This window comes from Aplidium turbinatum, chromosome 6 (assembly GCF_918807975.1).
Source record: "Aplidium turbinatum chromosome 6, kaAplTurb1.1, whole genome shotgun sequence".
Taxonomy (NCBI): Eukaryota; Metazoa; Chordata; class Ascidiacea; order Aplousobranchia; family Polyclinidae; genus Aplidium; species Aplidium turbinatum.
In genome coordinates, this window is record NC_137477.1 from 29,834,626 (window position 1) to 29,850,893 (window position 16,268).

The following is a 16,268-nucleotide window of genomic DNA, read 5'->3' on the forward strand; positions in this document are numbered from 1 at the left end:
TCTCCCTTTTGGTATCTCATCGGCACCAGAAGTATTTCATAAAGTAGTGCACTTGCTGTATGAACATATCAGTGGAGTAGAAACGTTTATGGATGATATAATTGTTTGGGGATCTACAAAACAAGAGCATGATGCTCGGCTGAGACAAGTAATGCAAGTTACACGCGAGGCGAACTTGAAACTCAACAAAGAAAAGTGTGTGTTTGGAGTGACAGAGATTACGTTCATGGGAAATTTGCTCTGCAAGGAAGGACTGAAGCCAGATCCAGAAAAGGTTAAAGCTATCAAAGAAATGGTGAAGCCAACCAATAAGAAAGAAGTACAACGATTTTTAGGTATGATAAATTTCTTGGGAAGATTTATTCCGTCATTGTCAGAGAAATCAGCTCAGCTGAGAAGTCTCACCCATGTTAAAAGTGAGTGGAGCTGGACGTCTCAACATGACGAAGAGTGGGCCGATCTGAAACGATTGGTATGTTGTGATGGTGTTTTAAAGTTTTTTAATCCCTTATTACCAATAAAAGTTTCAGCTGATGCATCCAAAGAAGGTCTAGGGGCTTGTCTCTTACAAAAACATAACGAAGAATGGCACCCGGTAGCATATGCGGCTCGAGTTATGCAGCCCGCAGAAACAAGATATGCTCAAATCGAAAAGGAGCTTTTGGCAACATCTTACGCTTGTGAACATTTTCACCAGTACATATATGGACAAAAAATTCTTGTAGAGACAGATCATAAGCCTTTAATTTCTCTGTTTGCTAAACCGTTAAACAACTGCCCTTTACGTGTACAAAGATTGATGATCAAGCTGCAGATGTACGACATAGACATATCGCATACACCAGGAAAGCACATGTACGTAGCAGACACCCTGTCGCGCAGTGTGTACATTTCAGAGCCATCGTTATCCATCATGGAGGTGCAGGAGCATGTTGAAATGACTATTGCCAGCTTACCGGTAACAGAACGCTTCCTTGTTCAGCTTAGTGACGAAACACTCAAAGATAAACACCTCTCTATTGTGATGAACTATGTGCTCAACGGATGGCCTGCCTCCAAACCGCTGTGCGACGATGAGGCCAAAGTGTTTTGGAACTGTAGAAATGAACTAAGCGTCCATAAAAACGTTTTACTAAAGGGAACAAAACTTGTTATACCTAAAAGCTTGCAAAAAGCAATGTTAAAAAAAATTCACGAAGGCCATTTAGGACAAGAAAAGTGTAAATGTAGAGCACGTGAAGTGATGTTTTGGCCTGGAATTACTCGCGACATTGAAAATGTTGTATCAAGTTGTTCAACTTGTGCGTTATATAATCCTAAACATCAACGCGAACCTTTGCAATCTCATGAATCTTCAAAACTGCCGTTTGAAAAGGTGGGCATTGACTTGTGTAGTATTAATGGCAACAATTATCTTGTGCTGTGTGACTACTATTCGGGATATCCCGAAGTGTGCAAGTTACAAGATACTTCATCGCAGTGTGTGATTTCTCATTTAAAAGAAATATTTTCTCGCCATGGTGTTCCTACATGTGTTTTTTCCGACAATGGCCCACAATTTTCCAGTTATCTCTTTCAAGCGTTTGCTCAGACGTGGAATTTTCATCACGAAACCTCTAGCCCGTATTACGCCAGATCGAACGGCTTAGCCGAGCGAACAGTTCAAACTGTTAAAAATTTATTGAAAAAGTGTCTGTTGTCTGGTCAAGATGTAATGTTAGCACTGCTCATCTATCGATCTACGCCATTAAAATGTGGCTCATCTCCTTCACAGTTGCTTATGGCTCGGCGCTTGCGTAGTAACTTGCCCATGTCTGATGCATTGCTTCAATTTAGTGTTGTAAATTGTCCTTTTGCATTAGAAAAGCAGAAGCAAAAATTGTATTATGATCAACACACAAAGTCTCTACCCAATCTACAAAAAGATGATCGAGTTCGAGTATTCGATTTTAACGATCGTACCTGGTCTCAAAAAGGTGTTGTTTTAAAAATGGTTGCCCCAAGATCCTATGAAGTTAAATTGAACAACGACGTAATTTGCAGGAGAAATCGTTGTCATATCCGAAAAGACTACAATTATGATGATGATTTACCCAATGTGTTACCTTTATCGCCGCCTTTTATTTCGTCTGATCAACCCAGTAACGTGGTTTTACCTCGACGTTCAAATCGAAGTGTAAAATCTCCGAACAGATTAATTGAAACAACGTAAACTTGGGTGAAGGCCAAAGTTTATTAATACTTGCTCAACTGCAGGGCAAGATAGTAGTGGAGCCAACAATCCAGTAGGCTACATTTCTAATAAGTTATATTTTTTTCTCTTTGTATTGTACAATGTACATTATCTTTTCTTTACAATTACTATTATTTGCTTCATTTTTTTGTTGGGGAAGATGTTCTATATGTAGCCGACCCCTGCAACACTGCTTTATTATTTTATTACGGTTGAATGCCTTCCACGTGTATTCATTGAACTTGAGGTCACCTGACCAGCAGTTTGTCTGATGTAAGTGAATGACTGTGCGAACGGCTTCGTGCTAATAAAAGTTATATATACACAGATATTACAGTACCCACATGCCGTTTTCGATCAGACAAAACTAGCATTAGGCTAGTGGTACGTATCGAAAAGTTTTTGACTTTCTGTGCTGCGATAGAGTTGCTATTGGATTTTGAAAAGGTCCAATCATTCTGGTTTAGGCCTGATGGCAATCCACTTTGCAACATCTGGCATGTTTTCTATTTTCCGTAAGTGAGCTTTCAGCTTTGGAGTTTGATCAAATATAGCTTCTTTTTGTTCTAATAGGTATTGTCCTCCATTCATTAGTGCAATATCAGCGTAAGAAAACTGCAATAAAAATACATAGCTTAGCCTTAGGCTACATTTAAAAGTTCATACAATAGTCTTGTGGCAAGCTTACCTAATTATCTAACAATAAAACAAGATTGTGAACGCTATGCTGACGGTTCAGGTAAACTGTCCTGCATAACGTTAACATTTGAAAGACTTTGATGTGAGTGAACAGCTTGAACTTGACGCAGTTTTTACATAATTTACAATCACAATATTAAAGGTTACTTTTTACCGTTTGCTTATTATAGCCTATAGGCTACTTACTTGACCGGTGAAAAATTCACCTCCTTCTTTCACAAGCATAGCTTCTAACTTCTTCAGCGATTTTGGAATTGAATTGGATAATATGTCTTCTAAAATTTGTTTCTGCAAAGCAACTCTAGTATAGAAACGCACTTCGAACATTGTTTACAAGAGCGGGCTTTTTATGACTGATTTCGATTATTTAAGGCAGTGGTTCTGCTACTTCTACCATCCCTAGGTTCTTAACCGTAAAATCACTAACCCTTTCCTAAAACGCCTGAAAAGTAATAATCACCTACAATTCAGAATGTTCATTAAAAGTCCGGTAAACAAGCGTAGCTTTTTAACGACATTGTATAACTAGTCCTAATTATTCAGCATCTACGCACCTCCAAGGTTTCGCACCATTTAGCGGTGCTTGCACCTCTGGCTTTAGGAATAGTTTTATTGATCCTAGCACTTTTATGCGCTTGTAGTGTTGTTGAATCATTGAGCCCGGCAATGAAGTTGACGACCTCAGGTTTGAGCTTGTCCTAATGTACAACTGTTCCCGTGCCGCTGAAGGAAAAGTTGTCCTTGAAGTGCACACGCCGATAGTTGGATCGTCTTGAATGATCTTGCTGCTTCTTCATTTGAAGAAGCAGTTATTTATCCAAAGCTATAACGGCGGATGTTTAAAAAAAGAAATCTTTTCAAAAATTTAGGAATCTACCTTTTTTTGCTCGTCCGCTTCTGTCCATGGAAATCTCATCATGATATCAAACACACACTCCATTATCATGTCTGCTTTTGCTTCTTCCAAATCTGTCTTTCCATTGTAACCGCACTGCTTTGCTATGTATCGGACTATTGCACCGCTTTGGCAAATCACTGTATCATCAACTTCTAAAACCGGCAATTGTTCGAACGGCATTGCTGTAAAAAACAGAAATATTAGAAAGGAGCTTGTTAAACGTTGCCATTTTGAAGTCTTTAACTCGATCTCTTTTCCTCAACTAGAAAAATAAACGTCCCTGAACTCAAATAGGCTAACATGAGACTAATTTTATTTTTAGGTTAAAAACATTTATGAAGAGCGCTGTAGGTCTACTGTAGCAGGCCTCGAAATATCCGGCGGTCATGGCGGACATGACCTCCGGAATGACCTCGAATGTCTGCCGAAGCCGACTCATTGGTCGGTCATAAATGACCGCCGCAAAATTCTTGACAAAAATAGAGCTAATGCAGCAAAATATATTTTAAATTTGAATTGTTACAATTGTTTGTTTAACGCGAACAAATACGGAGTTGAAACAATAATAGTATAGGCAATTGCTTTAAACATCACATTAGAGTGGCGTGGTTAACGAGCTGATGGCAAAAGTAGCCATTTTTACATCATTTCAACGCCTTGCAATGTTACCTTGAAATAAAGTTGTCTGAACTTTTCGGCAGAATATGTATTCTAATTTTAACAATGAGGATTATTGCGTTACATTGATCGTTTGTTAAAAAGAAACGTCACAGAGAAGCAAGTCTCAGCTGCGTTCCGCACGTGCTTAGGCGAATGTGGCGACCTTATTCACGCTGATACTGATAGAAATAGAATTTCTGCACTGCGCCAGCAGTGATCGCTTGGCACAACGATTCTATAACGCGAAAACCACGGAATAAGTGATCGCAGTTGCTTTTATAATAAGGAAATTTGGATTGTTGTTTTCAATTGTGTTTATTGCGTCATTACACGACTGTCATTAACGCACTGATTTATTTGCAAGCAATCTGCTCCAGTATACTTCAGGGTCGGTTAATTAAGCCATCAACCATTACAGAGTTATTCTGTTGCAGAAAATCTTCTTCTACAAACACGACTACACAATACTGATAGTGTGATTTTGTGCAAAACCTACATGCAAAAAATATGTCCGGTTGAGATATTAAATGTCCGCTGAAAGGGCCAGTCCGGTAGGACATGCTTGACCGCCGGAAAAAAGTACAAATTTCGAGGCCTGTGTAGGCTCTGTAGCTTACTAGTTTAAAATCATTACCGATACGATTATCCTGAGCTCAATACAAAGTTAAATGAGGATGTAACCTAAAACCAAGGGTCTCAAACACGCGGCCCAAAATTTAGAATGATGAAAAGAGCAAGGGAGACAGACTTAACTTTTTGCAATGCAAAAAAGTATTATAGCCCTTGAGTTAATTCACAAGTATTTGTTTGACCCTCATGGCAATTTAAGTTTGAGACCCTTGCTTTAAACTTTAAACCAAGTCAAGATAAAAATTTTATTTCAAACAAACATAGCTAAAGTTTAAACAAAACAATTTGTCTCAACAAACGATGCATAGGCTAACTTGGTTTTCTGGCAGGCCACTCCTTGTATGGAATTCTGATGTCTTGATATTCGATGCCGGCACATGCAAACATCACCCTGGCTATTTCCTCTCGTCCCATATGAGGAAAGTAGTATAGCTTATATGATTTACTTGTCATTGTTCCGCACAAATTCGACCAAGCTTATTGTGCAGCAACCAAAAGTTAAGTTTTTACTCGTTCCTAACTCTCTGAAATGCGGCATTTGGTTGTGTATTTTGATACCTAGCCACTTTTGTTACGATTCATATTCTACCAAACCACAAAGTTACTGCGGAACGAAAAGCACACTAACAATAGCCAGACAACAAAACCTGACATTTCTACATTGATTCGAGGTCTGCAGAAGCACACTTAAACATACACAATTTTGTAAGACAAATAAATGATTAAACCAATCAGAAGTTGCAGGGAAATTAAGGCTACGTTTACATGATAGGCGAAATGAAAATGACCGAAATGAAATCTCAAAGCGGCGTGAAAAAGGTTTTGTTCACATGCCATCTCATAGCGGCTGCTTTTGCTTTCGGGTGAAAGGAATACATCCTCTACGCATGAGTGATTTTCGCGCCTGTAACTAGGCTACTGAGTACGCTGAAAATAAAGTTGGTTCTCCTACCAAACAAAAACAACATAGATTCTACAATAAAACATGCAATTCCAAAGGGTACATTAACCAGTACTGAAACAGCAGAAGTGCTTTCAAAATTCATTTAGGTTAATAGACTGACATCACAAGTTCAGAGCAAATTTACTTGTGTTCTTCAAGAATGGACTAGCTTAATTTATTGGCTAATTATTTGCTCTTTACTAGTGCACCAGTCCAATGCATGTCTTAAATGATTACAGATGACATTGACAATAAGTTTTTGTGCTCAGTCTAAAAAAACAGCCAACATTCTAGACTAGTCCCAGTTGAAAATGTATATCATTATGACTTTACAAATATAAGGCTATGCTTATTGTACTGATGTAATGCTCAAGTTCTCCTTTCCTAATACACTTTGCAGCATATCTTTAAGAAAATTGGGATGATTGGTTGTAGGCTAGATAGCTGGTTCTAAAGCACAACCAACATTCTAGACCAGTGGTAAAATTCTATTATTATGACTTCAAAAACAAAACTATTTTATTTATGTTATGTTCAAGTTCTTTTAACGTGCTACACTACCAATTACTACACTACCAGTTGACTGACTATAATCAAACTACTAGGGCTAATTTCATTGCTAGGATCTCATTGCGGCGTGTTTACATAGCCGCAACCAGTTGACATCGGTTTCATTTCTGTCAAAACTACCGATGTGAAATCCAGACCGCCATGAATCTCACTTCGGTCGCCGCGTGTAAACAGATTACGCGTCCGCCAAACGAATCGAAATGGAAATCTTTCATTTCGGGCGCAATGAAACGTCATGTAAACGTAGCCTAAGTCAACGTTTTGTCTTCCACAGCTTGGCGTAAAAGGGACAGTGGTAGTCATTTCGAGGAGGTGTGTTCGATTCCCCACCCAAGCCATAACACTTTTTTTTTCTGTACCCCAATTACCAGTGCTGTATTCGTAAAAAAAGCACAGGGTGTACTGTCAGATTTGCCAAAATGATAAATAATACACAACTTGCAAATTAAATACTAATCTTTATTCTACCATAACTTGAATTATCAACATCAAAATTGGACGAGAGGTACAAAATTGTTTATTTCTGGAAATCCAGAGGATATACCATAGGATATACCATAGTTGCTCGAAAAAGCAGAGGGTATACTGCGTGTACCGCCGTAAACCCTCGAATACAGCACTGCCAATTACCAAACAAAGTCAAGTTAAAAAACAGGACTTCGACTTTGTATTGCCAGTTTCTGAACATAAACACACTTTGCGCTTTTTTTAAGAAATAGCAGGCTACATCCGCTACAACTTCCTTCCTTAGCTGACAGCTAAGAATTTATGCAGCATAAAAGCAATATAGGCTACTGCTTAGCCAAAATAATTGGTCTCAATAAGCTATATTGAAAAACAGCTCAAAATATATAAGGCTAAAATTGAAGCTATGCTTCTACAACATTTCTAGTGCAACATTTCCAATACTAAATCTATAAATGGAAAGTTTTGACTCGCTCAAAGTAAATTTTACTCAATTCAAAAAAATACTAGAAGTCACATTAGGTCTACTGACTTTTTATACCTCATGGGCTTATCTAAAACTTTCTGAAAAATAGTTTTTTTTTTGCTTTTTCACTAATTAACCACTTCTTGATTTCAATACCAAACCGTTTAAAATCTGTCCTCATTTAAGAGATACCTTCACAACATGAAATAGTTTACAACGGCACAAGAAAAGTCAAAAATCATCGAACAGAAGAAGTCAACGCCATGAAAAATACTATCACTTGAAACTTAATCAACCGTGTCAAGAAATGACGCATTCAAGCATAACACAAGGCTTGAAATGACATATGTCTGCTCTCTCTTTCTGGACATTGCACTGATGCAACCTACCTAGAATTTCGAAAGGAACTCAGTTGTGCTCATGTCCAGATACGTAGCCTAAATCTGCTCAATAGCGTTGACAGGGAAGTTCATGAAGTACTTTTGCACCAAGGCCTGGGGTGATTTTAGTGGCCCGGGAAGAAACAACTACGGCGCCTATTCTTTACAGACACTAGCCTACTGTTTTTTTCTTAAAAGTGCTTTAATTTAAGGGCCGAAGATCTCGTTGTTACTGCCCAATGTAATTATCTTTTTCATGGCCCTGGATCTTCTACTGAAGGGGTACAGTTTATAATAGATTTCGTACTGTATAGTTTAAAACGTTTTCGTGTTTTCTTTGTTTTATGATAAATGTTACGGTTTGTTTGATTTCGTTTTGTTCATCTCTAGGAAAAAATAACAGAATCCAAATTGGCCTTATTCTATTAGCCTACAGTGTGGTTTATGAACATTAGGCTTATATGATGTCTTGGACCGAATAAAGGCAATTACTCCCTGAGCATTACCATAAATATGGCTCTGTCTGGCCTCAGTTCTTAATATCTGGCCTACTTTCAATGTAAGCTAATTGTAATACTATACTTACTTTTTGTAAAATCCGCATACGCAAATGACCTTGTTTCTGTTTGGGAGTCTGAAAAAACTTATCGGAATATAAGTTGGAAATGAAAACCCTTACCAAAACAGGTGCCTTGGCCAAACGCCAAAGGTTGAGACATGATCATGGATTTAACAAAAGAAAAAGAAGCATAAGCTGTGAAGAAAAAAAGAGTGTGGTGTAGTACCGGTAGTAAAACCATCTACAATTCCTCAATTAGAGAAGTTTATTCCGCTGAAATGCAGCTAGGTTGTTCTGAAGACAGAAACTGCAAACTGAAATCAGACTGAAAATAAACACCAGTAAAAGCGACAAAGGAACTTAAGGCAACGTAGTACCGTAACAAAGCAATCAGCAACAACGTAAATTATAATGCAACTTAAAGCAATAACATGTCATTCACCCCTTCCAAAGATTGTCAATAGGGATCAACATAAAATCAATGACGTTAATACATTAAAGACATTTAATTAATTCACAAATCTGTTTGGCGGTCGCCTTGAACGTGATGAGCGCCGGGGCATGAGGCGTTCGCTGAAATCGGTCGGTAGGCTATATGAATTTCCGATGACGAGGCATATGTATCTTCATTGACAGGCTCATTATTAGTTGTTATTTGTTCGGGAAATTTCACAGGTGGTTTGTTTATCCCTTCGTTTCCAGGTAGATTGTGTGAGTTTGAAGGACTCCCGGGATCCGGCAAACTAAGAGTCGACTCGTCCAGGCCACCACGAGCAGTTGGAGCGATGTCACGAATTGACACTGTGGTTTCGCGTCCGTTCGCGAAACGAACGTGCGCGTAGTTCGGAGTTGCATGAGAGACCATGAGTCATTTCCACTTCTTCGACAAGCGGTTCATACTTGTTAGCACGAACGTGTCGTCTCAATAAAACCTTTTGAGGACATTTAACCCAAGTAGGTATGGAAAGACCTAGACTTGAACGACGCTGAAAAATCGCTCGCGTGGCGTCACGTTTGTTGCAGTAGCCTACATAATAAAGAGCGCATAGAATGTAAAACATCAGATAGAACACACTCCCATTTAGAAATAGGAAGACCTCGAGTTTTCAAAGCAAGTTTTACAGAAGTCCAAATTACGTCGTTATATCTTTCGCAGTGGCCATTAGCCCGTGGATTGCATATAGAGGTTCTGTTGGTAGCGATACGTAAACTGTACATGTAAGACACAAAATCCTTCGACATAAACAATGCACCTCTATCCAAATGCACATAACCACATTTACCAAACATCGCAAAAAGACTAGACATGCACCGAGATTACAGCTTCAGTGTCTACTTTACTACAAGAAAAGGGGAAAGGAAATCTTCTTCTTGCGTTTGAGGCCGCCACAGATCACGTTGTGACATCAAGGCGCAGCAGCCAATGGATTGTGTATTCATCGAGCGTTGTTAGGTCCACATGTCTATCTTGTGGTCGGTATACACTATACAGGACATTGATAGATAATGTGGTGTGCAGTTTGAAAATGTGAGCCACACGCACAAGATGGTAAATCGGCGAGGCCCCGCTGGAACATGTTGCTGCTAAAACGGCCCACTCCAGTCCGCAGGCGATTGAGCTTCACCCATTTCTTCCGGGGTAGTTCTGCTCCAGGTGGGGTGTTGGTATTGAGAAGGACTGTGAATTGGTTTGGTCTCGCAACTTCTCTCCATTCACGGTTCCAAACTTCGGAAATGTGGAAGTTCGATTTGCAGATAGCTGCAGCATGTCGGGAGAACGGGCGTCGAGATTTCAAGCGCTGGTGCTTTTGGGAGTGCGAGTTTAGAACAAATTCTGGTTGAGGAGGTGGTCATCCCTTGACATAGCTTGTAGGACCAGACTACGTAGGCCTACGTGGGTTTCCCTACGAAGTTTACCTGGGGCGATGGAAATCGAGAGTAGGCTAAAACGAAAGGAAATCGAGAGTAGGCTACTCAGTACTCATCTACTACAGTCAGAATGTATTTGTTATTCGTAGCAGAAAGTAAAGGTCCTTTGAAATCGATGCTTAAGCGCTCCATCGGTTGCGTAGCTTTTATCAATGGAATTTCAATTGGCTTGCAGAACTTAGGTTTTCGATTTAACCTGGAAAGACAACAAACTTTTGAGAAATGACCTTTTTTAGAACATTTGAAACAAATAACTTCACGAGCAGGGCAATATCTTTTACTATGTCGCCCAGGGCCGGATTTAGCTGATGGGGGGCCCGGGGCACTTTTAGATCGGGGGCCCCCCGCGCAAAAAAAATTTTCGCGCCTACGGCGGGAAAAACCACCTCTACATCTACAGTAGCATTAATCCAGCACTGCACAACATTTTGCAGAAACTTCAAAGGCTGAATGAAAAAAAATAATAATAACATAAAATCACATTTTTTTCACGTAGGAGGGCCCTTCAAAAGTCGGGGGCCCTGGGGCACCTGCACCCTCTGCCCCCCCCCCCCCTAAATTCGGGCCTGATGTCGCCTATTTCCGCAATAGTTACATTTTTCAACCAACGCGGCGCTAACATCTGAGCTTTCTTCCTTATCTGAAGAATCTTCTATTCTAAAGGTAAGACGAGTTTCAAAAGCTGTTGCGCCACAATCAAGTGAAGACGGAGTCTGGCTCGCAGTCATTTCGAAACGATTGCAAAATGTTTGGGTATCATCTAAGGATCGAGCTTTATCAAAACTTTGTTGTAGCGAAGCATTTTCGTCCTCTAGCAAGCGTTGTTTAATTCTATTTGACGAAATCTCAGCGATAAACGAGTCATGTATAGGCCTATAGCTTCCTCTTTTTGCGCAACTGCTGATACGGCCCGAAAGTCACAGGAGAGGCTCAATCGCTTTAAGGTCTGCATATACTTGTCTAGTGGTTCATCTGGCTTCTGCTTCCTAGTTTTTAAAACAAATCAAGAAAACATGGGGTTAGAAACCTTTTCAAAAAGGCGCTTCAGCTGTTCGATAGCTTCATCATAATTTGTTGTCTCACACACCAGTTCATATATTGAAGCGTCTATGTGATTTATAACCAAATTCAACTTGTCTTCAGCTGAAACTTCTCCGAGCTTTTCTACATAAATTGTAAAAGACTTGTACCAATGCACCCATAGTCGTTTGGCATCTTTACTTTGCAGGTCCGCAGCTAAGAAGTTACTAGGCTAGGGCGCAAGTTTTTTAGATCCATACTTTATTAGCGGAATAAAATGTGGTAAAACCATCTACAATTCCTCTATTAGAGAAGTATATTCCGCTAAAATGCAGCTAGGTTGTTCTGAAGACAGAAACTGCAAAGTGAAATCAGACTGAAAATAAACACCAGTAAAAGCGACAAAGGAACTTAAGGCAGCGTAGTAACCAGTAGCGTAGCCAGGAATTTTGAATGGGGGGGGGTCTTGACGACCCAGCGGTGAGGGGTCTGGGGGCCCCCAGGAAATTTTGAAAAATTACTTTGAATTTGGTGCATTCTGAGAGCATTTTCAACAAAAAGGTGGGTATGAATATTCTTGTAAAATGGTGCTGTCCGGTGGCATAGCAAAAAGATAAGATCATGTTTTCTTCGGCATTTTTCGGAAATAAAGCTAAGTCTCTATGTTTTCTTGTTGCTAATTCCTGACTGAGATGTTTGACTGTTTGGTATTGGCAAAACTTGCTCTTTTAATGCAGTTTTGTTTAAAATTAGACAATTTTTTTTAGACTGAAAGCATCATTCTGAAGCATAGACACTGAAAGCATCATTCTCAATATCGTGACGTCACACGCGTGCCAAAGGGGGGGTTGCAACCCCCAAAACCCCCCCTTTGGCTACGCCACTGGTAGTAACAAAGCAATCAGCAACAACGTAAATTACAATGCAACTTAAAGCAATAACATGTCATGTGGTTCACGAAAACGAAAAAATGAAGTGAGAAACTAACATTTTAAAAAGAGAATAGGCTCGTCGTCATCGTGTACGTTTCTGAGGCCGAGGGTTTATCCTTTCACAACCCCAGGTTCACGATTTTCCTAAGCTACACTAGAAGGCTACTATAGAGAACAACCAGTCGGTTTCATCATTCAAAATGCACACACCTTCCACTCCGTTAGGTTGCTTGGACATAGTAGCCTACAATACCCTACAACAACCTTTTTGAGAGAGAAGCAAGTCTTTAAGCTTCTTAGTACCGATTTACAACGTCCCTTTATTAAACACCCCGTTGCTTTCAGTGCTGCGGTGAAAAGATATCTGTTGAAAAAGACGTGGTGAAGCGAAAGCGGCAGTATAGGCTACTCAGCGACTCGCATTTTGACATGCTCGTGTTTTTGAAAGATGCGTAACAATAAATTGGAACGTATTTTTTATAATGACATTGAAATGGCAGTGTAATCGAATGATATCATTTGTTTTCAAGGTCATTTTGACGTCACAAAGTGCTTCTGGTGTCAGTTTAAGTTAAGACAAAAGTAGAGGCAAAAATGGCGGTAGCGGGCGCTACTTTAACCCGAGTAGCGGTAGCGGTTAGAGGGTACTACGCTACTTTCGTGGATCGGTAGAGGATAGTGATAGCACGCGCTACTTTAGCCTGAAAAGCGGAAACGGATGCCCACCTCTGCCAAAATGCAATCTCACAGTAAAGATAAACCAAAAATAGTATTTTTTTTTAAAGTAGGCTACTAGTGTGCTCCATTCTGGGAGTTGAGGCAGACCCACTGTGCGAAAGCAATGTGAGCTCTTCGATTTTCTTTTAAGTCTTGTTTTTTTGCTGATTTTAAATATGGTGCTTTCGTCTTTAATAGCAATGAAAATTGGATTTTATTTGAAAAATAAATAATTAATCTTTTAAAAAATACCGTAATCATATTTTGACATTTAAAAAAGTGGTGAGTTGCCAACACCGTTTCCTATCCTACTGTGCTAGTAGGCTACAGTTTAACTCGTTAACATAGTGATAAGCGAATTAATATTGATTGATTGATTGATTGATTGATTGATTGATTGATTGATTGATTGATTGATTGATTGATTGATTGAATCTTTATCCTCGGACTGGGAAAGCTTCTTGCAGAGCTTAATCTTGGCAGTTTCGCTTACTTGTAGAGGCTTTGAATCACTGACGCAGGCCCGGTCACCGAGATTGACAGAGTGAAGTTTCTGATTGTTGAAGTCTTGTTGCCGGGGAACTATTCCATCCATTAGATGCCGCTGAATGGAGAGCAGTCCTTAACGTGCGTTGCTCAAGCACACACCCCGAGAGTCGAACCAGCGCCGCTTGATCTTGAAGCTTCTTCGTTCCAGAAGTGACGCCCTAACCAATTAACCTAACCAATTGAGCTTATTGCAATCTTGGACTAATCTTGAAAAGGCGATGAGTGACTCATAGTAGGCGACTCACAGCTAGCTCAGTTGAGTAGAAGTGACGTTTCAGAACCAAACCGACGACTTTACGATATTCAACGTCATTGCAAAGCTACAAGTAAAGCCAGTCTTGCCTGGGGCAGTTTGTTTAGTCTTGACAACACAGTAGTGCAAGAAATCTGTTGATGGTTATTGAATGCTCAAAATGAGATCAACTGAACTGAGGCCATATTTTTTTCAAATTTTGGCATACGAAAATATTGCAGGCCCACAAGACTACGGTGGTAAATAAGGTAGGCAGCAGCTGCCGATTACTTCAGGAGTAAAACATACGACCGCAGTGTTGTTAGAGTAAGTGAAACAGACAAAGAACAAGAAAAAAACGTAATAAAAGCAAAACCTTAAAAAATTGGCCATATATTGGTTCCAGAAATGTTTGCAGCCAAATATGTCTGAAGTTTTAGTCGACATTAACAGTTTAGAACAGCCTTTTCAAATTCCTTGTTAAGTTCCTAACGTTTAGAACAAGGCAGGTCTAAGCAAGTAGGCTAGTCGTGTTTCTCCTAAAAATTTTGAGATAAAGATTTTGTAACTTGACTTTTAGCGTGATTGAAACTAACAATACTAAATTTTAATTAATTTAAAGCAATGTACGCCCTATCTTATTATTTCATTTGCTAAGAACAACAGTCTTATTTTCATCATTGGCCTTTATTTGAAATTTAATCGAGTGCATCTTTGTCTAAACAAGCATTAAAGTAAAAAATCTATTACATTTGTTTAGATATGAGTCAGTGTATAACATGTCCTGGGCCGACGCGTCCATTAGGCAAACTAAGTAGTCTCCTAGGGCGCAGCCTTCAATGGGGGTGCAAAACTAGGGATGGTAGAAGTAGGAGATTGGTCACTCAACAGTAAGGTGGACAACTGGAGGGTTATAGCCTTTTGTTATGGCAAAATTTGGTGCAACTACAGCTTGAGGTTTACTGCCATATGTTGCATACTCAGGTGCAGTTCATATGACCTGCCCACGTGCGTACAAAATGTGTATCGTATCATTAGTACAATTATGCAGGCACTTTTAAGCTGAAACTAACTACAAAATTTCCAAAACTTATTAGACCTGAAGATGTGCCTGTGATCACACTTGAATAAGTGCTATTGTTTTTTCTGCAATAAAATCTTTTAGATAATATTCCAACTGCTTCAATATAATTTGCATATTCGCTGAGCGAAGCTGTAAGCTCTAAGCGAAGCTTTTCAAAGCTGAAACTCATCAAAACGATTATGTGCGCTCTACAATGGTTCAGGATAGGCTTGCCTAGTCAGCGAATCAATTTTTTTTGAAAAGAATTGTTTTGCTGTCTTGAATTGGATAATGGCTTTATTAAAGCAACCACGACGAGGGCTGTTGAGGTAATCGGTCGGGTCGGTCCCAAGCGTAATTCCGGAGTCCGGATCTTCTTTAAACAAAAAAAAGTAAGGCATCCCTAAAAATATTTTTCGGATGAAAAGTTAGGTGTTTGTTTTATAAGGACGAACACCTCAGTTATGAGAGATTGAGAGTGTAAACATGAGGGCAATTCAACAAGATGTTGTGTGCCTAAATTGATCCCGGACCTCGATCCTAAAGTGCTCATTTGATTATCTATGTCAACGTTAGTGGTCGCCAGTTACATGGCTCAACTTGGCGGAATTAGTAATGAGACTTGCACATACAGTAAAAAAGTAAGCATGAAATGCGACATTTTGACGTAAGCTGTAGCTATAAGCGTACTAGCATTGTTTAAATTATGACCATGATTTAATCTTGATCTGCTACTTACTATTGTGAAGTCATTTTACAAACAACAATTTAAGTTACCGAAAGTGAAAAAGTCAATAACTTTTAATATTTACTTATTACAGTAAAATAGAGAGCAATTGGGCGCAAACATTGAACCTTGCCTAGGGTGGAATTTAGCCTTGCGCCGGCCCTGAAAATGTCCAATTGTCCATTTATCCATCGTCATTGATCGAAGCGATGAATTAGAAATTATTACTGGCCTATCTAACGATGATTTTGACCAAAAAAAATTCATTTGCTCAGAAATTTAAAGTCTTTGTATGTATAATATAAAAGCTGGGGATGTGTTATTGTTTTCAAGCAACGAATAAAGCTGGTGATGTGCTATTGTTTTCAAACAACAAATTATTATCCACAAGAGTTCTCGTTCATTGGTTGACGTTGATCGACCCAGATAGCAAATCAACCATTTTTTGCATTAACTCGACGTCTGCAGACGTTGAGTCAATGTAAAAAACGGTTGATTTGCTGTCTGGGGAAGAATACGAACAAAGAACTATTTGGCTGAGACAAATTTCAAGGAGTTTTTCCTTTCAACATGTTGTTTTCTTTTCAGTCTGCTTT

General features: G+C 39.3%; 1 protein-coding gene across 1 annotated transcript; it reads right to left on the minus strand.

Annotated features, from left to right (window-relative positions):
* Window positions 1-1,968: 1,968 nt before the first annotated feature.
* Window positions 1,969-5,640, minus strand: LOC145772325 (hematopoietic prostaglandin D synthase-like). Its single transcript, XM_082584200.1, has 4 exons — window positions 5,435-5,640; window positions 3,810-4,012; window positions 3,119-3,220; window positions 1,969-2,848 (listed from the first exon to the last, which is right to left on the minus strand). The coding sequence occupies exons 1-4, from the start codon at window positions 5,571-5,573 to the stop codon at window positions 2,687-2,689; spliced, it is 606 nt and encodes a 201-aa protein (XP_082440326.1). The 5' UTR covers window positions 5,574-5,640; the 3' UTR covers window positions 1,969-2,686.
* Window positions 5,641-16,268: the final 10,628 nt, after the last annotated feature.